This window comes from Coregonus clupeaformis, chromosome 19, assembly GCF_020615455.1.
Source record: "Coregonus clupeaformis isolate EN_2021a chromosome 19, ASM2061545v1, whole genome shotgun sequence".
Taxonomy (NCBI): domain Eukaryota; kingdom Metazoa; phylum Chordata; class Actinopteri; order Salmoniformes; family Salmonidae; genus Coregonus; species Coregonus clupeaformis.
The window spans coordinates 25,393,569-25,418,428 of NC_059210.1; the positions used below are offsets into that span (position 1 = coordinate 25,393,569).

The 24,860-nt window shown below is 44.2% G+C and overlaps 2 protein-coding genes across 2 annotated transcripts in view; one reads left to right on the plus strand and one right to left on the minus strand.

Annotated features, from left to right (window-relative positions):
* Positions 1-4,267: 4,267 nt before the first annotated feature.
* klhdc4 (kelch domain containing 4) lies at positions 4,268-13,637 on the plus strand. The gene is made up of 12 exons (XM_041837210.2): positions 4,268-4,483; positions 4,811-4,902; positions 5,206-5,284; positions 6,037-6,135; positions 7,858-7,994; positions 8,112-8,204; positions 8,430-8,592; positions 8,737-8,815; positions 8,947-9,155; positions 9,274-9,685; positions 9,777-9,896; positions 13,273-13,637. The coding sequence occupies exons 1-12, from the start codon at positions 4,382-4,384 to the stop codon at positions 13,446-13,448; spliced, it is 1,761 nt and encodes a 586-aa protein (XP_041693144.1). The 5' UTR covers positions 4,268-4,381; the 3' UTR covers positions 13,449-13,637.
* Positions 13,638-20,968: 7,331 nt separating this feature from the next.
* The window catches only part of jph3b (junctophilin 3b), a 49,314-nt gene continuing 45,422 nt past the window's right edge, over positions 20,969-24,860 (minus strand). The window contains exon 6 of the mRNA XM_041837209.2: positions 20,969-23,544. Within this exon, the coding sequence (XP_041693143.1) occupies positions 23,464-23,544 (81 nt within the window). The 3' untranslated portion in view covers positions 20,969-23,463. The remainder of the gene's footprint in view (positions 23,545-24,860) is intronic.

Sequence of the window (24,860 nt, forward strand, 5' to 3'; positions counted from 1 at the left end):
CCATCTCCACTCAGTGTCCAGCTGGGCTGCAGTACGTGCCTGCTCTTATCCGTGACCGTCTGATCTACTGGGCACACACATCACCCTCCTCTGGTCACCCAGGTATCGGTCATACAGTGCGCTGCCTGACCGGAAAGTACTGGTGGCCTACCTTGGCTAAGGACGTGAGGGTGTATGTCTCCTCCTGCTCGGTGTGCGCCCAAAATAAGGCACCTAGGCACCTCCCAGTGGGTAAATTACAACCTTTACCAGTTCCACAACGACCATGGTCTCACCTGAGTGTTGATTTCCTTACCGATCTAACCCTCTCCCAAGGTAACACCACCATCCTGGTCGTTGTGGACCGTTTTTCCAATGCCTGCCGCCTCCTTCCTCTGCACGGTCTCCCCACAGCCCTGTAAACTGCGGAGGCCCTGTTTACACGTCTTCTGGCACTACGTGGTACCAGAGGATATTGTGTCTGACCGGGGTCCCCAGTTCACATCCAAGGTCTGGAAGGCATTCATGGAACGTCTGGGGGTCTCGGTCAGCCTGACCTCTGGTTTCCACCCCGAGTCTAATGGGCAGGTGGAACGGGTAAATCAGGATGAGGGTAGGTTCCTGCGGTCCTACTGCCAGGACCGGCCGGGGGAGTGGTCAGTGTTCTTGCCATGGGCCGAATATGCCCAGAACTCTCTCTGTCACTCCTCCACTAACCTAACGCCATTCCAATGTGTTTTAGGTTACCAACCGGTTCTGGCACCGTGGCACCAGAGCCAGACCGACGCTCCTGCGGTGGATGACTGGTTTCAGCGCGTGGAGGAGACATGGGACGTTGCCCACGTCCACCTCCAACGCGCCGTGCGTTGTCAGAAGGCCAACGCTGACCGCCACCGCAGTGAGGCCCCAGTCTTCGTACCGGGTGATCGGGTCTGGCTCTCAACCTGGAATCTGCCCCTCCGCCAGCCCTGCCGGAAGCTGAGCCCGCGGTTTGTGGGGCTGTTAAAAGTCCTGAGGAGAATCAACGAGGTTACCTATAGATTATTACTCCCCCATGATTACCGTATTAACCCCTCGTTTCATGTGTCTCTCCTCAGGCCGGTGGTGGCTGGTCCACTCTAGGAGTCTGAGGTGTGGGAGGTCCCTCCGCCTCCTCTGGACATCGAGGGGGCCCCGGCGTACTCCGTCCGTTCCATCCTGGATTCGAGGCCTCGGGTGGGGGGCCTTCAGTACCTCGTGGAGTGGGAGGGGTACATTCCGGAGGAACGGTGCTGGGTCCCGGTGAGGGATATCCTCGATCCCTCCCTGTTGCGGGATTTCAACCGTCTCCATCCGGCTCGCCCTGCTCCGCGTCCTCCTGGCCGTTCCAGTGGCCGGGGTCGGCGCGCTGCTGGAGCTGCTCGTCAAGGGGGTACTGTCACGACTTCCTCCGAAGCTGCCTCCCCTCTTTGTTGGGGTAGGCTTCGGCGTTCGTCGTCACCGGCCTTCTAGCCACTGCCGCTCCATATCTCATCATTCCATTTGTCTTGTCTTGTCAATTACACACACCTGGTTCATATTCCCCTCATTAGTACGTGTTTAAGTGTTCCCTCTGCCCCCTTGTCCTTGTGGGTGATTGTTCATTGTGAGGATTAGTAGCTTGGTTAAGCTCAGTATTTTGTATAGCCAGGGTATTTTCCCTGTGTGCATGTTTGTTCCAGTGCACCTGTTTTGCGCACTGGACTGGTTACGCTGGATTACAGAATAAACTCTGTATACTGTGATTTACCCTCCTGAGCCTGACTCCTTCAAATCACGCATCACACCTACATCTAAAGCCCACTTTGTTTTGGGGATTTTTCGGCAAGCCAATGGCTACTCAGCTCTATTGATGGAGAACCCTATCTATCGAGCTAAAGAACAGTCAGTACAGTTACTTATACTTTCTGGTTAAAGATGAAGAGAAGGCGTCAGAGCCCCAGACAGCAATCGGATACTTCCTCGTCCTGTTTCTACACCTGTGCTTGGTACATGCAGTCGGGGCACACTCTACCTCCATTTTACGGGAGTAAGCGATGGGATATTTTAGAGCCAAGACGGACCAAACACATACTGTAGCTGCTCTATTGCACAGGATTAGGATGTCCAGGTAACCAGTATGTTTCCTTCTGTCTTTTAGCTACACCGTCTGATGTCTTACGTCATTCCGTCGACTTCTCTCTTGCACATAGCCCCGCTCGGTGACACGGTATGGCCATACATGTCGCCACTCACAAGGGCGCAGTCCAAGAGGATTGAGCATGTTTTTCACACATTTTGAAGTACCCCAGTTACTGGGACAGACTCTCTGCCCCCTCTGCAGCTTTATTGCACCCTCAGGTGTGCATGACACATGGGCACAAGCGTATTCCAGCCTCTAGAGAGCCCACTTCTCGCATCTATCCAGACTGACTCCCAGACTGTTAGAGGCGACAACACTGTAAGGGTTTTTGGAGACTCCATCCCCAAGTGGTGATAACGCACCACTAGGGGTTAAAGTGCTAGCACACCCCTGGCAAGGATGATGCCTTACACTTTTTCCTACTCTATGCCTCATAGTCCCCACTCCAATAACCAGAGTGCGGGAACAGGGCTTATCCCTCATCTTCGAGCCCCTCGATGACCAGGGAAGCTCTGGTTGGCAGAGATCGCTCTCCTGCTTTACAACCAGCCCAGGCAGCTATCGTTATGCAGGGATCTTTTGACCCAAGTGAACGAGGAGATTTGCCACCCTCACCAAGAAACCATGGCCCTCTGGCCCTGGCCTGTGAGAAGATGAATCTGAATGTGACAGGCTTGCCACTCAAGGCCATTTAGTATCCAATGCCTGAGCCCCTTCTACACGCTCACTGTATGGAAAAACAAGTGCTGTGTTTTTGAGAAGTGGTGTGACCTAAAAAAGACAATTCCTTATCAATGCTCTGTATCCAAGATTTTACTAGGAGTGAGTGTTTGTGTGTGTGTTGAAGTGACAGTGTGTGTGAGTGTGTAGGGCCCTGTGAATTTGCATAGAGAGAGCAAATATTGAAATAAAAAGTCAATAAAGATACAAGGTAAACCCAGTCCGTGTAGCTATTTTGTTAGCTATTTATCACTAGTTTTGCTTGGGGATAGAAGCCATTCAAGAGCCTGTTGGTGTCAGACTTGATGCACTGGTACCTCTTGCCTTGCGGCAGCAGAGAAAATAGACTATGGCTTGGGTGGTTGGGGTCTTTGACGATTTTCAGGGCCTTTTTTGCACACCGCCTGATATAGAGGTCCTGGATGGCAGGGAGCTCGGCCCCAGTGATGTACTGGGCTGTCCGCACAGAGGACGGGTTAGTGCCGCCTTATAAAGAGGGAGGGGCTCACCTTTGACAAACATTGTGTGATTGGTTCTTCATAGTAGTGATCTGCCTCCAGCGAATCCCATTGTGAGACATCTCACTCATATTATCAGAGAACAGGGGTTATGAAAGAAACCTTGAGTTATGTGAATGTGACCAATACTAATGTGACTAACCTTATCTGACCAACCATCCCATCAGCTATCTTCCACATGCATGCTGACATACTGACCATGTTCCTTAAGGTGATGTTCCAAGAATAAATCTGTTATACCTTAATGCTACAGCTGTAGATCAGGGCAGGACTCAAAGGGAAACCAATGAAGGCAGTGGCCAAAAACAGCATCAAGATTAGCTCCCCAATTAGATGCTTTGTGTGAGAGCCATACATGAAGCCTGCCAGGTGCACGTGGTCTATGCCTGTCACAGGGATTCAACAGTAAACTGATGCTTGTTTAATCAATTTGCAGCGATGTTACATTCTTCACCACCAGGAGGAATATGTGGTCTACATGAGTGATTGGAACTCTCCTGACCAGCTCAATTAATTATGTTACAACACGCAACAGGCTTGTGCTCTCTATGAACATGAACTTCCTCCTCTTTAGTGCCCTTTAACATACTTCTTTACAATACCAGGCATTATGTCTTACATGATACAACTATGAGTTCAAACATAATTTCTTTAAATGTAGCATAATCTACTGGACTCATTGTGTAAAATAACATCTGCAATGCTTCCCTGACCACTGGTCCACAGAACTAGCCTACACTTTCCAAGTTGATATTCCTTTAGATTGACAGTTTATCACGAACTAACTATTTATTTCTGGAGTCTAAACCTGCTTCTTATTTCTTCATTCAACCAGTCCAGCAGGTGACGCTGTTTTATATTGTATAGACAATAGACATGTTTTTATGTCACTTCTCTGTTGTTGCCGGAAGTGAACCGCGCTTGTCTGTGGAAGTGTGGCGTTTATTTAGCTAGACAATTTCCATGTGGTTCTGATTCAACAACTGTTTCAAAGCTAATCTGTAGCTAGTACTGTACTGTAAAAATGGGCAAAAAGGGTAAAAAAGACCAAAAGAAAGTGAAAGGAGCAGAGAAAACAGCAGCCAAAATGGATAAAAAGATTTCAAAGCGGTCTAAACGAGAAGAGGTAACGTTAGGCATGTCTGTCTCCCCTTTCAACTGTCAGCTACTAGCTAGCTAGCTCTAATTACAGTTTAAGACAAGAGACATAGCTATGTCTTTATAGCATAACATCTTATGGCATAAACTCGTCATCGTGTGTGTGTGTGTGTGTGTGTGTGTGTGTGTGTGTGTGTGTGTGTGTGTGTGTGTGTGCGCGCGTGCGTGCGTGCGAGTGTAAAAAATTCCTACTCAATCACATAAAGTTAATGTCATTATCTGACAGACATTGTACAGAGTGAATAGTTTCAGCTGTTGTTCATTTAGGTGTTGTTTTCATTTGGCATTGGTACAGGAGGACCTGGCGGCACTGATAGCTGAGTTTCAGTCCCTGGATGCCAAGAAGACAACAGTTGTGGAGACCGCCTGCCCACCCCCCTCACCCAGGTGACCCACTACTCTGTCCTAGATGTTGATAGGTGTTGACCTAGCTTGTGTTCAATGGGCACAAAACGGGAGAAAATGTGTTGAAACCAGGGAGTTACTATGGCTGATCTTGTCCAATAAGAATTGTCTCATTTAGATTTGTTCCATTTCAAAACCCTTACTGTTTCGTGCCTACTGAACAGCTCACGTCAGAGCCAGGTGTCACAAGCATTTTTGTAACATCTGCTAAATATGTGTATGCGACCAAGAAAATGTGATTTGATTTGATAGAAGTGGTATCCTGTTTGTCTCATCACTCCTCAGGTTGAACGCCTCTCTGTCAGCACACCCCGACAAGGATGAGCTGATCTTGTTTGGAGGCGAGTTCTTCAACGGCAAAAAGGTACAATTCATATACCCTACATGACCAAAAGTATGTGGACACCTGCTCGTCGAACATCTCATTCCAAAATCATGGGCATTAATATGGAGTTAGTCCCCCCTTTGCTACTATAACAGCCTCCACTCTTCTGGGAAGGCTTTCCACTACATGTTGGAACATTGCTGCAGGGACGTGCTTCCATTCAGCCACAAGAGCATTAGTGAGGTCTGATGTTGGCCGATTAGGCCTGGCTCGCAGTCGGCGTTCCAATTCATCCCAAAGGTGTTCGATGGGGTTGAGGTCAGGGCTCTGTGCAGGCCAGTCAAGTTCTTCCACACCGATCTTGAAAAACTATTTCTGTATGGACCTCGCTTTGTGCACGGGGGCATTGTAATGCTGAAACAGGAAAGGGCCTTCCCTAAACTGTTGCCACAAAATTGGAAGCACAGAATCGTCTAGAATGTAATTGTATGCTGTAGCATTAAGATTTCCCTTCACTGGAACTAAGGGGCCTGAACCATGAAAAACAGCCATTATTACACCATTATTACTCCTCCACCAAACTTTACAGTTGGCACTTCATTGGGGCAGGTAGCGTTCTCCTGGCATCCACCAAACCCGAATCCACTAATTTGAAGGGGTGTCCACATACCTTTGTATATAGAGTGTACCTTGAACACCTTTTATATTAATTTTTTGTATTTTACTAATCCTTATCGGCTTTGGATGAATAGGGTTTTTGATTGACAGTGGGTTTATTTTCTTCTTTTCAGACGTACCTCTACAACGACCTGTTCTTCTATAACATAAAGAAGAACACCTGGGTGAAGTCAGACATCCCCAACCCTCCTCCACGACGCTGTGCTCACCAGGTAACTATGTACCTCCTGTCAACCTCCAACCACCATCTCTACCCACATCCACTTTCAGGGATGCAAACATGTCACTTTTCGGCGATATTCTCAGTTTTGATCTCAAAATAGGTCATCCAGATGAAACGTGTAGATCCGTAAAGGAACGTGTGGGGCAGGTATGACGAAAGTGCGCAGACGCAGAGTGTATCACCCATTAAGCAATAAAAGAGAGCGCAAACAGATCTTATCCCTTTGCGATGACTACCTTCTCTCTCTAAATTAATGACTGAGTACAGAATGCATCCCTACCCTACTCGTCCTACAAATTGAATATCAAACGGAGTTCAGAGCGTGATGTCAGATATGTCATGTCAGAATGAGTGATTCATCCAATATCACGTGTGACCGATGTGAGCAGCCAGCTGCATCCCCTAACCAGCCATTAGCCTACTCAGCTGCTTCTTTCAGTCTGTTCTTTATGCGCATCTCCATCAGTTTTTAAATCTTATTTTGTGATGGCGAGCTGGGGTGTGCAGACAGTGATGGGGTTTCTGTTGTTACATATGTTTAATTATTGGAGCAGCTCCCAGGGTGAGCGAAGTGGATACGTATCTTTTCATTTCGCCTGTAAGAACAAGAAGGCCATTTATATAATTGTATAAACCATGTCGCGGGCCGTTTTAAACTACTCACGGGCAGCGAGTTTTTGGTTTCATAACAAACTACCTTGTTTAGTCATGTTACCTGGCTAGCTAGCTAACACCATGGTACCTTGGCTATGCACACATTTGGATGGCACAGGAAATAACGGAAAAGGGATAGATCGCCTACTCAAAGAGATGCTTCAAAGGTAGGATGCATATGCCTAATCAATGTACTTCAAAGCTATATCTGAAGGGGTGGGGGAAACCCTGTGGTGTCACGATACTACTCTGTATTGTGATTGTTGGCCTGGTATCACATCGTTAGTAAAATCAGAATCCCCTTTATTCGCCAAGGACATTTAGACATAATCAGATTTTACTTAGTGGTATGGTGCTGCTAGTGATAGACAACATTTAGAGACAGAATACAGACAGCAGAGTTTAAACAAAGTTTACATACATTATATACAACTAGGTAGAGTGAGCATAGAGCTATATATGGTTGATATACAGTGGATGTAAAAATATACAGTATCAGTATGAATATATCTAAATGCAGAGAGACAACCCCAATCAGAAAATCTCCATCGATTTCTCGTGTGTTTCCGTGCTATAAAAAAAAAAGGTCAACTTTTTGGGCCCTCACCAGTTTACATCCCTGTACTTTACAGAGCTCACCAGATCCCCCACTTCCTTCTGCCAGGAGTCTACCTTTACTCTTTATCGTCACTTAGACAGCTCAGAATGGGGAACTTTTTCACACATTTGTTCTACTTTTAGGGAACTCAAAAGTATGTCACACCTTTACTGACAATTATTGTATTTTTATTATTTTTCTCTGTTGTGGATTAGTGGTGCAGTGATTCCTCTCACTGCGGATCTCAGGTTGCAGCCTGGCCATCGTTCTGTCATTCTCCCTTTTGGACACCAGGGGACAGACTTTGATACAACTATGAAGAGATTTGAGAGATTGCCAAGGTAGATGGTATCTATCTGATAACTCTCTCTCCCTCTAACATTCTCCATCTCTCTCTCTCCATCTCGCTCTCTCGCTCTCTCTCCTTTCTCTGTCTCTCTCTCTTCTCTCTCTCTGCAGGCGGTGGTAGTTCCACAGGCAGGGGGGCAGCTGTGGGTGTTTGGGGGGGAGTTTGCGTCTCCTGACGGGGAGCAGTTCTACCACTATAAAGACCTCTGGGTTCTTCACCTCTCCACAAACACCTGGGAGCAGATCAAGTGAGGGAGCCATATTGCTATTGTAGTAATAGTGGGTGTAAAGTATGTTTGAGATGCTACTAGATTAACCTGGTTGTGTCAGTGTTTGTGAGTATAAGTGTTGTGTCTGTAACCCAGGGTTCCAGGTGCCCCCTCTGGTAGGAGTGGACATCGTATGGTCCTGAGTAAGAGGCAGTTGCTGTTGTTCGGAGGCTTCCACGAAAGTGCTAGGTAAGGAGAGATGATAGGAGGCGCTATTGTGTCAGTTAAGGAGAGGTGATAGGTGGAGTATTTGTAATTGTAGGAAATAAGAGGAAAGAAAAGAGTGATAACCTTGTGGCTTGCTTTATGGCTGTGGCCAAAATATCACAATATTAGATGTAGCCACTGCGTGAAATATGCAAAATAAACTAGATTAGTCTTCTGCTTGTTGATAGTGTACTTCTTCTCTTACAGGGATTTTATCTACTACAACGATGTGCACGCCTTCAGTCTGGACTCCTTCACCTGGAGTCGCCTCTCCCCCTCCGGCACCGGCCCCTCCCCTCGCTCTGCCTGCCAGATGACCTCTACCCCCGATAGCTCCGGGGTCATCATCTATGGAGGATACTCCAAAGTGGTGTGTGTGTTTGTGCATTTGTGTGTGTGTGCGTGCACTCAACAGGTTCTTGTTAATTTGATATGATATTGAGAGATATGCAGCAAGTCTTTGAATGACTCCATTACATTTTAATCAAAGTTGTGTTTTATTGTTCCCTTTTAGAAAGCTAAGAAAGATGTGGAAAAGGGAACCATCCACTCTGACATGTTTCTGCTCAAGAGAGATGGCAAAGAAGAACAAGGTACAGTGATGCTCAGGCTTATACTTACTATTGGCTACAGACTAGCCTGGACATATAAAACGCAGGACAGAGAAGCAATGTGATTTCTATTCACAGAACATTGTTCCTCATTTTGATTTTCTCCCTGTCAGAGAAGTGGTTGTGGTCCCGGGTGAGTCCCTCAGGCTCCAAGCCACCCGCCCGGTCGGGCTTCTCCCTGGCTGTGGGGCCCACGGGTCGGGCGCTGCTCTTCGGAGGGGTGTGTGACGAGGAGGAAGATGAGACTCTGGAGGGGGACTTCTACAACGACCTTTACCTGTATGACATCAACAAGCACCGCTGGTTCCCTGCTCAGCTCAAGGTAACTGCTGGAAACCTCCCTTTTGGCACATACAGTAAATAGTATGTTTACTTGGACAATTGTAAGCAACTGTGTTAATATTATTGTTGTTGCCCTGTTTTTCCCTCCCCTCGTCCAGGGCTGTAAGTCGGAGAAGAAGAAGCGTCGACGGGGGAAGAAGGGAGGGGAGCAAGGGGAGAGGTCAGAGGAGGGTCAGGCGGAGGAAGGGGCAGCAGCACAGGGACCTGTGGAGGTCATCAAGGAGATCGTCACTGAAGATGGAACGGTCATGACCATCAAGGAAATAATCCCCGGGACACAGGTGGAGGAAGAGAGCGAGGAAGAGGAGGAGGAAGATGAGGAAGGTGCCTCGGCCATCCTGGTGGAGCCCTGTGCTCGCTCCAGCGCCATGGCAACAGTGAAATATGGGAAGCTGTATTTATACGGGGGCATGTTTGAGGTGGGCGACCGCCAGTTCACCCTCAACGACCTGTACTGTCTAGACCTCCACAAGATGGACCAGTGGGAGGTGCTGGTCGAGATGGACCCCAGTAAGTAAGAGGGAAACTGGGCTTTTCTGTCTGTGTGTTTCTGTGGGATGGAGGTTGTGTTCCTGATCACAGTGACCCCTTCTCTCTGCAGAGACCCAAGAGTGGCTGGACGACTGGTCTGACTCAGAGGGGGATGAGGAGGGGGATGAGGAGGAAGCTAAAGGAGGTGATGACGAAGAGGAGGAATCTGAAGAAGAAGGTGACGAACAAGGTAAATGACAAAAAATCCCTCTATTCTTTTCAGTGTTTGTTTCTAACCCTACTTTATTCTGCTCTTCATGTGTTCAATGGTTATGATTGGCTGAAAGCCGTGGTATATCAGACAATATAAACTGGGTGGTTCGAGCCCTGAATGCTGATTGGCTGAAAGCCGTGGTATATCAGACTATAAACTGGGTGGTTCGAGCCCTGAATGCTGATTGGCTGAAAGCCGTGGTATATCAGACCGTATACCATGGGTATGACAAAACATTTACTTTTACTTTTCTAATTACATTTGTAACCAGTTTATTAAAGCAATAAGGCACCTCGGGGTTTATGGTATATGGCCAATATACCTCAGCTAAGGGCTGTATCCAGGCACTCCGCGTTGCGTCGTGCTTAAGAACAGCCATTAGCCGTGGTATATTGGCCATATACGGTACCAAACCCCCTCGGGCCTTATTGCTTAAATGTACCTCTCCACTAGAGCAGTGAACAGGTTGCATCAAAGCCGAAGCCAAAAGCCTCTTATAGAAAGCCTCAAGGGACAGTGCTGTCTAAACACAATGTCAGTCGCAGTAGTGTTGACACCAGCAGTAACACTCTCTTCAAATCAAATCAAATCACATTTTATTTGTCATATGCGCCGAATACCACAGGTGTAGACCTTACAGTGAAATGATTTCTTACAAGCCCTTAACCAACAATGCCGTTTTAAGAAAAACAAGTGTTTAGTAAAAAATATATAAGTAAAAAATAAAGACTAAAAATAGACAAATTAAAGAGCAGCAGTAAAATAACAGTAGGGAGGCTATATACAGGGGGTACCGGTACAGAGTCAATGTGCGGCGGCACAGGTTAGTCGAGGTAATTGAGGTAATATGTACAGTACCAGTCAAAAGTTTGGACACACCTACTCATTCAAGGGTTTTTCTTTATTTTTACTATTTTCTACATTGTAGAATAAGAGTGAAGACATCAAAACTATGAAATAACACATTTAGAATCATGTAGTAACCAAAAAAGTGTTAAACAAATCAAAATATATTTTATATTTGAGATTCTTCAAATAACCACCCTTTGCCTTGATGACAGCTTTGCACACTCTTGGCATTCTCTCAACCAGCTTCACCTGGAATGCTTTTCCAACAGTCTTGAAGGAGTTCCCACATATGCTGAGCACTTGTTGGCTGCTTTTCCTTCACTCTGCGGTCCGACTCATCCCAAACCATCTCAATTTGGTTGAGGTCGGGGGATTGTGGAGGCCAGGTCATCTGATGCAGCACTCCACCACTCTCCTTCTTGGTAAAATAGCCCTTACACAGCCTGGAGGTGTGTTGGGTCATTGTCCTGTTGAAAACCAATGATAGTCCCACTAAGCCCAAACCAGATGGGATGGTTAAGTGTGCCTTGAATTCTAAATAAATCACTGACAGTGTCACCAGCAATACACCCCCACACCATAACACCTCCTCCATGCTTTACGGTGGGAAATACACATGCAGAGATAATCCGTTCACCCACACCGCGTCTCACAAAGCCACGGCGGTTGGAACCAAAAATCTCAAATTTGGACTCCAGATCAAAGGACACACTTCCACCGGTCTAATGTCCATTGCTCTTGTTTCTTGGCCCAAGCAAGTCTCTTTAGTAGTGGTTTCTTTGCAGCAATTTGACCATGAAGGCCTGATTCACACAGTCTCCTCTGAACAGTTGATGCTGAGATGTGTCTGTTACTTGAACTCTGTGAAGCATTTATTTGGGCTGCAATTTCTGAGGCTGGTAACTCTAATGAACTTATCCTCTGCAGCAGAGGTAACTCTGGGTCTTCCATTCCTGTGGCGGTCCTCATGAGAGCCAGTTTCATCGTTGCGCTTGATGGTTTTTGCAACTGCACATGAAGAAACTTTCAAAGTTCTTCACATTTTCCGTATTGACTGACCTTCATGTCTTAGGCGTTTCTCTTTGCTTATTTGAGCTGTTCTTGCCATAATATGGACTTGGTCTTTTACCAAATAGGGCTATCTTCTGTATACCCCCCCTACCTTGTCACAACTGATTGGCTCAAACGCATTAAGAAGGAAAGAAATTCCACAAATTAACTTTTAAGAATGCACACCTGTTAATTGAAATGATTTCCAGGTGACTACCTCATGAAGCTGGTTGTGAGAATGCCAAGAGTGTGCAAAGCTGTCATCAAGGCCAAGGGTGGCTATTTGAAGAATCTCAAATATAAAATCTATTTTGATTTGTTTAAAACTGTTTTGGTTACTACATGATTCCATATGTGTTATTTCGTAGTTTTGATGTCTTCACTATTATTCTACAATGTAGAAAATTGTAAAAATAAAGAAAAAACTAGGTGTGTCCAAACTTTTGACTGGTAGTGTACGTGTGAGAAGAGGTAAAGTGACTATGCATAGATAATAAACAGAGTAGCAGCAGCGTAAAAAGAGGGGGTGGGGGGTGGGGGGGGTGACAATGCAAGTAGTCCGAGTAGCCATTTGATTCGCTGTTCAGGAGTCTTATGGCTTGGGGGTTGAAGCTGTTAAGAAGCCTTTTGGACCTAGACTTGGCGCTCTGCTTGCCGTGCGGTAGAAGAGAGAACAGTCTATGACTAGGGTGGCTGGAGTCTTTGGCAATTTTTAGGGCCTTCCTCTGACACCGCCTGGTATAGAAGTCCTGGATGGCAGGAAGCTTGGCCCCAATTATGTACTGGGCCGTACACACTACCCTCTGTAGTGCCTTGTGGTCGGAGGCCGAGCAGTTGCCATACCAGGCGGTGATGCAACCAGTCAGTATGCTCTCGATGGTGCAGCTGTATAACTTTTTGAGGATCTGAGGACCCATGCCAAATATTTTCAGTCTCCTGAGGAGGAATAGGCTTTGTCGTGCCCTCTTTACGACTGTCTTGGTGTATTTGGACCATGATGATTTGTTGGTGATGTGGACACCAAGGAACTTGAAGCTCTCAACCTGCTCCACGACAGCCCCGTCGATGAGAATGGGGGCGTGCTCGGTCCTCCTTTACCGGTAGTCCACAATAATTTCCTTTGTCTTGATCACGTTAAGGAAGAGGTTGTTATAATAATATAATAATAATATGCCATTTAGCAGATGCTTTTATCCAAAGCGACTTACAGTCATGCATGCATACATTTTTTGTGTATGGGTGGTCCCGGGGATCGAACCCACTACCTTGGCGTTACAAGCGCCGTGCTCTACCAGCTGAGCTACAGAGGCACCACACGGCCAGGTCTCTGACCTCCTCCCTATAGGCTGTCTCATCGTTGTCGGTGATCAGGCCTACCACTGTTGTGTCATCGGCAAACTTAATGATGGTGTGGTGTGTGTGTGTGTGTGTGTGTGTGTGTGTGTGTTTACAGATGAGGAGGATCACCCCCCAGTGCAGCCAGGTGAGGCGCTGGAAGACTTCCAGAGTCGTACAGAGCAATACTGGGTAGGCCTGGCCCGGGCCAACATGGGCCCAGAGGCTAAGGACACGAAGGTGCAGAAAGTGGGCATAGCCATGGCCAAGGTGTTCTATGAAGACAAGCAGTGAGCCAGGGTGTGTGTGCATGTGTATCCGCCTTCTTTGTGTGTGTGTGTGTGTGAATGGATCCAGATGGAGAGTAGTAGTGTGTTATAGGGATGGATGAGGGTACTCTAAACTATTGTTTCCCAACTCCAGTCCTCAAGTACCCCCCAACAGTACACATTTGTATTGTAGCCCCAGACAAGGACACCTGATTCAACTTGTCAACTAATCATCAAGCCTTCAATGAGGTGAATCAGGTGAGTTTGTCTGGGGCTACAACAAAAATGTGTGCTGTTGGGGGTACTCGAGGACTGGAGTTGGGAACCACTGATGAGTACCCTCATCCTTCCCTATGACACACTACTAGAGTTGGAAAACACTGCTTTAAACTGAAGAGTCCAATGAAATCATCTCTCTGCTTTGTAAACATTTCCTGCCCTCATTTCATGCCTTTGTACAGTAGGCCTAACCGTGCAAGAAAAGATGCTGTTGTTTTGGCAGTTGGACTACACTGCAGTATGTATGCTGTATTGTATCTGGAATTAGTTTCTAGTTTCATATCTTCATGAAGATGGTAAGAAAATCGTTGTCATTGCTCACCCCCTTTTGATTATTGTTTTCTAAACCAATTTGTCATTAAATAATACCACAATACTTCTGTAGTCTCTGTAGTCTTTTTAAGGGTGATGTCCTATGTGTTTAGTGTTGACATGGCTCAACTTGATAAGTACTGGTTGGTCTTTCCCAGGGTTTGTGTTGTATTGAAGATAAGAAGATTACGTTTTTGCCTTTAAAATAGATTGTTGACTCAACTCTTGACGTTTGAACCACTACCCTGCTGACTTGTACCAAAGCTTTGCCTTAACATCTACTGTAGTACATTGTCTCCCCCTATTGTTTACCTTATAGTATGCAGCAGTCACACGTAGTCAAACTCCCCCTGCTGTATGCTAAAGGTAGAACAGTTACTTTGTTTTTAGTTCGACTCCAGACTCATCTTCTTATCTTAAGATGGAGATAGGAAGCTATATCGCAGGAGGAGGACGATTCAGCGAGTGAGTGATTGAAAAGGACAATGAAAATACTTTAGAAAAATAGTCAGGTATCAATCAATCAAATGTATTTATAAAGCCCTTTTTTACATCAGCAAATGTCACAAAGTGCTTATACAGAACCCAGCCTAAAACCCCAAACAGCAAGCAATGCAGATGTAAAAGCATGGTGGCTAGGAAAAACTCCCTAGAAAGGCAATAACCTAGGAAGAAACCTAGAGAGGAACCAGGCTCTGAGGGGTGGCCAGTCCTCTTCTGGCTGTTCAGGGTGGAGATTATAGGAGTACATAGCCATTAAGGCCAGATCGTTCTACAACAAGATAAGAGACAAGGGGTGAGGAAAGCAGGGCTAGATTATGAGCCAGGGAGGCAATCAGTGCCTCCAAATGAAACACAGCCTAAATAGCTAGCTATCCCAGAGTGACCTATTTTCTCAGCCCTGAGAAGAATGAGGGATGAAGAGTGGAGTGATGAATAATAGATGGAGAGCAGAGAGATGGATGAGGTTACTGGGATGCTGCAGACTGTCTCCAACTCTTTCACTCACTCCCTTCTTCATTCGCCTTCGACCCCCTTTTTTATTTTAAATCCTGTAAAAAAGACTGATATAAATAACTAAAAATATACTTTTTTGTGGGCGCAGTGCTGCTGACGTGTCGGGGCACATGAAGTGTGATCGTCACAGACTCGTCAGTGGTCCCGTGTGTGAGAGTGAGACTCACTCAGAGTGTATGGCTACGTCAATTAGTTGTATGTTAGTTGTATAATTTCATACCCTGTTTTCTTGATCTTTTTGGTATTCTCCTCTTTGATAATACCATATTAGGTGTTTTTAGACTGACTAGATGCAATAATCACCATTCATTATCATTATCTTTAACTTTTCAATGTTGTTGCACTGAAGCTGTTCCGGCCCAGTATTCTGACTCATGATAACATGTTAATACAGTTTCCAATATATGAAGTCAAATAATTACATTTATAGCCATTTGTTTGTGTGTTTTATGTGAGTAGTTGTGATCATACACCCAGTTGTTTGGTGAGTCCATGACAGACTGTTACCTCTTTCTCTAACTCCTCCAATAGATTTAGAGAAATGACCCAGCGTCCTCTTCCAGTGGTGGGACACGGCTAAACTCCACACAGTGATTTCATTACAGTAATCTGGTGAAATTGGCTTAACTTCCCTTCAGACAACAAGTAGACAGGGAGGCAGTCAGAGACACAACAAGACCGACAGAGAACTGCACTGAGAAAAGGACAGTGGTTCCAGAGTCTGAGAGACAGGTTACTAGGGTTGACAGGGGTACGTCAATACTTGCAATATAATTAGGCTATGTTCTTATGTACTTGTGCCATTATATACCAGCTAAGCTAAAGAATATAGTTTGTATGTATGTTGCATCCTGCTGATTTTGTTGTGTGGTCTTGCTGTCGGATGTAGCAACATATAGGCCACACACACAAACTAATGTTGTTGACAGGAAGCCTACAAACTAAGCAGCAGTTGTGTATTTGGAATGTACCATTTTTAAATCTATTCAAGGGAATACTTTTTTTCTTTGCTTCATCAGCTTTTCATCTCTGGGTTATGGTAATGCAAGAGCATGGGAAATAAAGGAGGATAGAAAGGGATAGAGGAAGGGTTCACATACAGTATATAGACTGAAATGGCATAGAGAGGGAGGACTGATTGGAGGGAAATGAAGGCGTGTCGAGCTTGATACAGCATTTTCCTCTGCCTTTTCTCTTCTCTTTCTCTTTCCTCCCTTTTATTGTGAAAATAGGTCCCGGGAGACAAACCCCGCCCTCATCTGTCTGACCACGCCCCTCACGTGCTGGAGGGAAATACTAAGTCAGGGTTGCCATGGTGACCCACCCTCCAATTTTGCAGTTTAAAGTAGCAGCTTGGTTTACTCCCTCTGTGTCTTTATCGTACTTTGGTATCTAACATGTTGTTCACCTTAAAACATTTAACTATATGCAGTGTACACCTGCATACACACACACACTCAATGCATTTTATCTCTGACATCTTCAATACTCTTTTTCATTATGAAAAGAAGACCTGAGTAAAATAAGACTTGAAGAAAGAGGGAGAGGACAAAGATTCAATAACCACAAACCAGGAGTTTTCTTTCAAACACTTTGATTATTTTCTCCACATAACTCAAAAACGAACAGACCCCCAAAAAGTATAGAAATAAAAGAGAGGAGGAGAAAAAAAGAACTGGGCATGCTTGGGCATGCGATGGGCTCCCAGGGTGATGGGTACTTCCAGTCGGAATGGTAGAAAAACCACAGGAGCAGGTAGATCAGCCAGTCATCACCTCTGCACCTCTCAGTATCATCAACACCCACTGGGACACTTTTCATAGTTATTCTTTGAGTCTGTAAACCTTTTCCCATAATATGCCTTAACCATCTAACAGTATCAGTCCAGTTTCCAACAGTACCTACTACCTCAGGTAGTCAAGACTGGGGGAGAAAACGTTGTTGAAAAATAAAACTCCACACGTTTGGCCCCAGCTTTCATTCCTTCACATCGGCAGCTCTGTTTAACTTTGCTGGAGAGGTATAGGAGGAAGTGAAGAAGGAGCACACACAGACTGTGGATGATCACTTACAGGAGGACCAGGAGAATCAGGGCGGAGTACAAGCCCCTTACAGACATGCTATAAAAACATCTCAGAGTCTTTGAGTTAGTTAGCCAGCTAAAAAAAAGAAAAAGCAAAACACTTCTCTCTTAGTTTGTCTGTTTTTCCTCTCTCATTTTAGTTACGTCTAATATTTGGGTTTTGTCTTGGAGAAGCAGTGGGATGCAGTAGATTAATAGCCTGTGTCTGTCTCCTGTAATGTACTGTACTGTAGCGCAAGCCCAGGCTACCCTATGGAAGAGTCTGCTTCACAGAACAGTACTGGACAACACCTGGAAAAGTTCTGCTTGCTCAGGACTAAGAGCAACTTGGCAAAGCCTGTAAAATACAACTTTATTTGCAACACCACCACCCCCCTCCTTAACTGCTTCCAAAACTAGCCCTCTACTGCACATAGTTGCCCTTAGGCAACAGAAAATATTTTTGCCCCTCACCCTCCCCATATTATGATAATATATGATGACATGCCTGTAAACAATCCAATGAGGTGCAGAAGTTGGTATGATGTATCAATTGGGGGAGGGACCTTCATTCAGGAAGCAGAGCAACCTGAGCACATGGTGTGACTGAAGTGTACAATACATTTCATTCTTTTGCATGTTTAAATAGAGAGAACTTGACAATAAATATCTACTTGTGTAGGAACCTGTAAAGAAGCATATTTGATAGATTTTGAACAGGGAAAAAAGTATTTGATCCCCTGCTGATTTTGTACGTTTGCCCACTGACAAAGAAATGATCAGTCTATAATTTTAATGGTCGGTTTATTTGAACAGTGAGAGACAGAATAAAAACAAAAAAATCCAGAAAAAAGCATGTCAAAAATGTTATAAATTGATTTGCATTTGAATGAGGGAAATAAGTATTTGACCCCCTCTCAATCAGAAAGATTTCTGGCTCCCAGGTGTCTTTTATACAGGTAACGAACTGAGATTGGGAGCACACTCTTAAAGGGAGTGCTCCTAATCTTAGTTTGTTACCTGTATAAAAGACACCTGTCCACAGAAGCAATCAATCAATCAATCAGATTCCAAACTCTCCACCATGGCCAAGACCAAAGAGCTCTCCAAGGATGTCAGGGACAAGATTATAGACCTACACAAGGCTGGAATGGGCTACAAGACCATCGCCAAGCAGCTTGGTGAGAAGGTGACAACAGTTGGTGCGATTATTCGCAAATGGAAGAAACACAAAATAACTGTCAATCTCCCTCGGCCTGGGGCTCCATGCAAGATCTCACCTCGTGGAGTTGCAATGATCATGAGAACGGTGAGGAATCAGCCCAGAACTACACGGGAGGATCTTGTCAATGATCTCAAGGCAGCTGGGACCATAGTCACCAAGAAAACAATTGGTAACACACTATGCCGTGAAGGACTGAAATCCTGCAGCGCCCGCAAGGTCCCCCTGCTCAAGAAAGCACATATACAGGGCCGTCTGAAGTTTGCCAATGAACATCTGAATGATTCAGAGGAGAACTGGGTGAAAGTGTTGTGGTCAGATGAGACCAAAATCAAGCTCTTTGGCATCAACTCAACTCGCCGTGTTTGGAGGAGGAGGAATGCTGCCTATGACCCCAAGAACACCATCCCCACCGTCAAACATGGAGGTGGAAACATGCTTTGGGGGTGTTTTTCTGCTAAGGGGATAGGACAACTTCACCGCATCAAAGGGACGATGGATGGGGCCATGTACCGTCAAATCTTGGGTGAGAACCTCCTTCCCTCAGCCAGGGCATTGAAAATGGGTCGTGGATGGGTATTCCAGCATGACAATGACCCAAAACACACGGCCAAGGCAACAAAGGAGTGGCTCAAGAAGAAGCACATTAAGGTCCTGGAGTGGCCTAGCCAGTCTCCAGACCTTAATCCCATAGAAAATCTGTGGAGGGAGCTGAACGTTCGAGTTACCAAACGTCAGCCTCGAAACCTTAATGACTTGGAGAAGATCTGCAAAGAGGAGTGGGACAAAATCCCTCCTGAGATGTGTGCAAACCTGGTGGCCAACTACAAGAAACGTCTGACCTCTGTGATTGCCAACAAGGGTTTTGCCATCAAGTACTAAGTCATGTTTTGCAGAGGGGTCAAATACTTATTTCCCTCATCAAAATGCAAATCAATTTATAACATTTTTCACATGCGTTTTTCTGGATTTTTTTGTTGTTATTCTGTCTCTCACTGTTCAAATAAACCTACCATTAAAATGATAGACTGATCATGTCTTTGCCAGTGGGCAAACGTACAAAATCAGCAGGGGATCAAATACTTTTTTCCCTCACTGTATATATACACTACCGGTCAAAAGTTTTAGAACACCTACTCATGCAAGGGTTTTTCTTTATTTTTACTATTTTTTACATTGTAGAAAAATGTATGAAGAGATCAAAACTATGAAATAACACATATGGAATCATGTAGTAACCAAAAAAGTGTTAAACACATTTTTATTTGAGATGCTTCAAATAGCCACCCTTTGCCTTGATGGCAGCTTTGCACACTCTTGGCATTCTCTCAACCAGCTTCACCTGGAATGCTTTTCCAACAGTCTTGAAGGAGTTCCCACATATGCTGAGCACTTGTTGGCTGCTTTTCCTTCACTCTGTGGTCCAACTCATCCCAAAACATCATAATTGGGTTGAGGTTGGGTGATTTTGGCCAGGTCATCTGATGCAGCACTCCATCACTCTCCTTCTTGGTCCAATAGCCCTTACACAGCCTGGAGGTGTGTTGGGTCATTGTCCTGTTGAAAAACAAAATGATTGTCCCACTAAGCCCAAACCAGATGGGATGGTGTATCGCTGCAGAATGCTGTGGTAGCCATGCTGGTTAAGTGTACCTTGAATTCTAAATAAATCACTGACAGTGTCACCAGCAAAGCACCCCCAGACATCACACCTCCTCCTCCATGCTTCACAGTGGGAACCTCACATGCGGAGATCATCCGTTCACCTTCTCTGCGTCTCACAAAGACACAGCGGTTGGAACCAAAAATCTCAAATTTGGACTCTTCAGACCAAAGGACAGATTTCCACTGGTCTAATATCCATTGCTCGTGTTTCTTGGCCCAAGCAAGTCTCTTCTTACTATTGGTGTCCTTTAGTAGTGTTTTCTTTGCAGCAATTCGACCACAAAGGCCTGATTCACGCAGTCTCCTCTGAACAGTTGATGTTGAGATGTGTCTGTTACTTGAACTCTGTGAAGCATTTATTTGGGCTGCAATTTCTGAGGCTGGTAACTCTAATTAACTTATCCACTGCAGCAGAGGTAACTCTGGGTCTTCCTCTCCTGTGGCGGTCCTCATGAGAGCCAGTTTCATCATAGCGCTTGATGGTTTTTGCGACTGCACTTGAAGAAACTTTCAAAGTCCTTGAAATGTTCCGTATTGACTGACCTTCATGTCTTAAAGTAATGATGGACTGTCATTTCTCTTTGCTTATTTGAGCTGTTCTTGCCATAATATGGACTTGGTCTTTTACCAAATAGGGTTATCTTCTGTATACCCCCCTACCTTGTCACAACACAACTGATTGGCTCAAACACATTAAGAAGGAAATAAATTCCACAAATTAACTTTTAAGAATGCACACCTGTTAATTGAAATGCATTCCAGGTGACTACCTCATGAAGCTGGTTGAGAGAATGCCAAGAGTGTGCAAATCTGTCATCAAGGCAAAGGGTGGCTACTTTGAAGAATCTCAAATATAAAATATATTTTTATTTGTTTAACACTTGTTTGGTTGCTACATGATTCCATATGTGTTATTTCATAGTTTTGATGTCTTCACTATTATTCTACAATGTAGAAAATAGTAAAAATAAAGAAAAACCCTTGAATGAGTAGGTGTGTCCAATCTTTTGACTGGTTCTGTATATATAAATACATTTAGCTTTATTTTTGTTGCCTCAGGGCAACTTTGTGCAGTCAGGCAACGTTGTGCAGTTTGGCTACTTTTCAGGGCAATATCATGCTCAATGAAAGACATGTAATTTGATGTAAAAGGATGGCCTTGGTCAATGTTTTTGCCAATATATCCACTGACATTCACAGGCAATGGACACAGCGACATTCTATGGGTGAAAGGAGCCTAATGGAGCAGTTAGGATCATACCCTCTGATAGTGAGAACAGTGAGCTTGAGGACAGTGACAGCGAGGAAGAATCAGGTTTGAGAGGCAGTGAAATACTAGTTTATGCTTATGAAAAGAATGCTTGTTTCTACTATGTTCCTCTTAATAAATGTTCTAAAAATATCATATTTTCCTTGGTGTTTTAGCAACAAATAAAATCTGTGTGGAGGGGGAGAAAAGCCTAAATCTTCCAAAAAATAGGATGGAATATTAGCAGTAGAGGGCTAGAGGAGACTTTTATATTTTTCCCCCAAAAAGTTGATCTATACAAAACTAAAACATACATGAGCATGCATTTTATATATATTTTTTCAACTTTATAAAACAAGGCAGTAGGCGTTTTTTTTAAGAAGTCTTGCAAATAGCTCAATATTTTTTTTTTTTCTGTCTTGGTAAATCATTTGTTTTGAAAGCAGCAGTTTGAAACATAACAGTCTCTGAACTTGCACTAGGGCCTCTTACTGTCCAGCCAGCCAGTGCCTCCAGACCAGACCAGGTGTGTGGGGTGAGGTTTGGGTAGAAACCTTTAGACATGATACTGTAGAGAGAGAAAGAGAGTGAGAGAAGGAAAAAAAGATAGAGAGAAAGAGAGTGAGAGAGAAAGAGAGAGAGAGAGAATGGCTCTGTAGGGGACAGAGGAGCAGATGGATGAGAACTGACAGAATGTCATGCGCTAGTCCTCATATAAAGTTCAACCTGTGCGTTAAAGGCCAGAGAGACATTGAGAAAGTTGTTTGGAATGTCAATATTTTATATGAATATAGCTTATCATCATTCACATACCACTGTATGTGTGTGAGTATTGTACCTGTTGTGTACATGGTATTGTACAGTGTGTGTGTGTGTGTGTGTTTGAGAGTTCTTTCCTTTAGATCATATTTTCATTTTGTTGTATGTTGACTATAAAGAGAATCTTTCATATTAGAAGCCCTTTCAGACAAAACTATTCCTACTCCGGTTGCAGACAGATTAGAGTTGATATACAGTAGTTATTTGCACATGGCTCAATCTTGCTAACCCAAGTTGCTAAATTTGCAACAGGTTTACTAACATAGATAGGTTTTATGGTGCTATAGTTGTTAGAGGCAATTTTGTGTTGGTCATCCTGCTTTTTCAGATTGTAAACATGTCCTGTTGCTAACCAGGATCTCTAGTTGCAAAAGTGTTTTTTTTAGCCCTATTTTATTTAATCATATCTATATCTATATATCTATATGTTGTTTCCTTTTTCATGAAACACCTGCTTGCCATGACATTCTGTGGTCTATTTGGGGAAGTCTTGGTTAAGATGGTTGGTTGTAGGAATAGGGGAGCATGTTGGGGTATAAAATAAAAGGAGAGTTACATGAAACAAGGAAAAGAGGGTAACATGATATGGTGTGAGGTCATGAGGGGACTACCGGGAAGAGGGGGAAGGGGGGGGTGAGAGGCTGAACTAATAATTGGGAAGGGTAACAGCGTGTCAGAAGGGTATAAATGTGCAGGAGGGAGGGGGGAGGGTTTGGAGGGCAGTGGGTAGGACCGGGGTCCGTTTCCCTCCCTTTGAACCTTGTATTACCTGGGTGGACAACACACCTAGGTTCAAATACTACTTGGAATCTTTAAAATACTTTCAGCATTTGCTTTAGCCTGCCTCGACTACCAGGTAGGCAGGGTTTTGCACTTTTGAGACTTTTCTATTGTTTCCATTGCAACAGTCAAGCTCAATCAAGCACAGCTAAAGTATTTTAAATGATGTCAAATAGAATTTGAACCCAGGTCAGGTGGACACAGCCACAACCAGACAAGATACATTATATCCTGTCTCATTCGACCCGCTACACCATCATACAAGAAGTGCTCATCTGAGTCTACCATCCCAAACACACATCAGCAATATTAACAGAGAAAAGGCAAGCAAGGAATAAAAAATGATTTAAAATAACATATCATACGTGAGCAAATTAATAAGTTAAATTATAAGTTACAAACCTTTTTTAAACAACAATTTAAGATGAAAAACAGGTAATGTCAGGGAGAGAAAGCAGATCACTGCTTATCTGAAATCTGGGCATTGGGAACCATCTTTATCCCCATATTGTTAATACTCTTACTGTACTCTTTACATAGTGTAAAATGGCCAAGGGCTGTATTGTCATGATGATACTCATAATATGTTATAATAATAGCATAGATAATAATAGGAATCATTAGGCAATCCAATTTTAAATAAAAAAGTGAATAAACAAAATTGCGACTCCAATGTTGAGCAAAATCACCATGACGACCAGAATTGAGCTGGAGCCCTGTGGAGGAGGGAGGGAGAGAATAGAATGTGTTAATTCAGACTTCCCCCACTAACACACACACACACACACACACACACAGCTCTAACTGTACACACACACAAGCAGACACAGCTAATGTGTACTTTCTTTAATGTTGGTATTTACTCTGTATAATTAGGTTCATTTGAGAGATACTGTATTTTCATGTACTGTAAATTAGTCTCTCAGTGTTATTGAGAGCCAGCATGTTAAAACCGCAGACTATTAGGGACACCTAACTGATGAGCTTTTGTAACTCTGTCATGGAAAATGTATAGGGCTGGAGCACTCATAAAAGGGAAAGAGCATTACAAATGACCTATGTAATTATTAAAGCAGTTACTTAAGTTGAGTACATAGCATGACATCTAAAATATTTTGAATAAAGATAATTCTTTCAACTGTAATTCACATGATCATTGGTATCCTCTAACAACAGCTATGTTTACCCTACACCATGCTACTGAATGATTCATCCGAAGGATATGGATATTGTGTATAATTGATGCACTTCATATGCCAGTGACCCTGTCGTTATGGTGGTGCACTCTCCATGCCAAACAGGTTGTGTAGATGGCTCAGTTCACTGATCCCATTTGTCTGTGTGATACTTGGACATTAGCTCCATGTGTCCTGTTGGAGTATCCTCGTGGATATCTGTATGTTTAACTGTGCTGCTAGAATAGACTATAGGGAGAGCTTTGTGTAAAGGTGTTTTACAATGTGGTCACTTGCAGAATCTGTGTCTGCTTATGCGTGAATGTATCTATGTTTCATGTGAACCTGTCTTACACAAGTCAGCTGCATTAATTGCCTCTCTGCGGCTGCAAACCCCCCCCAGACACCAACACACACCCACTGATTGGCTCCTGCTGAAGCAAGGCATAAGCTGTTTCCTAGCAACAGAGCGTGGGGCAGCCAATGCAGGGATGCTTTGTGGAAGGAGATACTTTGCCAATCTGCTGTTACTAAGGTGCTGGGAGTACAGTGGGAGATAGCTAGCTGAGGCTGTGTGGTGCGGTGGAGGGGACTGTGGGAGGTTAGAGAGCCTGACCACAGTGTCTGTGTTGTGTAGAGCACTTGCCTATCAGGAGACTACATCAGGGCCCGGGATGCTCCCACTTACTACTGTACATAGCTACAGTATGAGTTCATTCTGTTATTATGTCTGTATACAGCACAGTAATTATACATTTATAGTACTTCTATCATTGATTACAGTAAAATTGTGTTTGAATGCTGTGTAAATGCAGTTGACATGTGCATGCAAGTGATTTCTCACGCATGTGTGATTT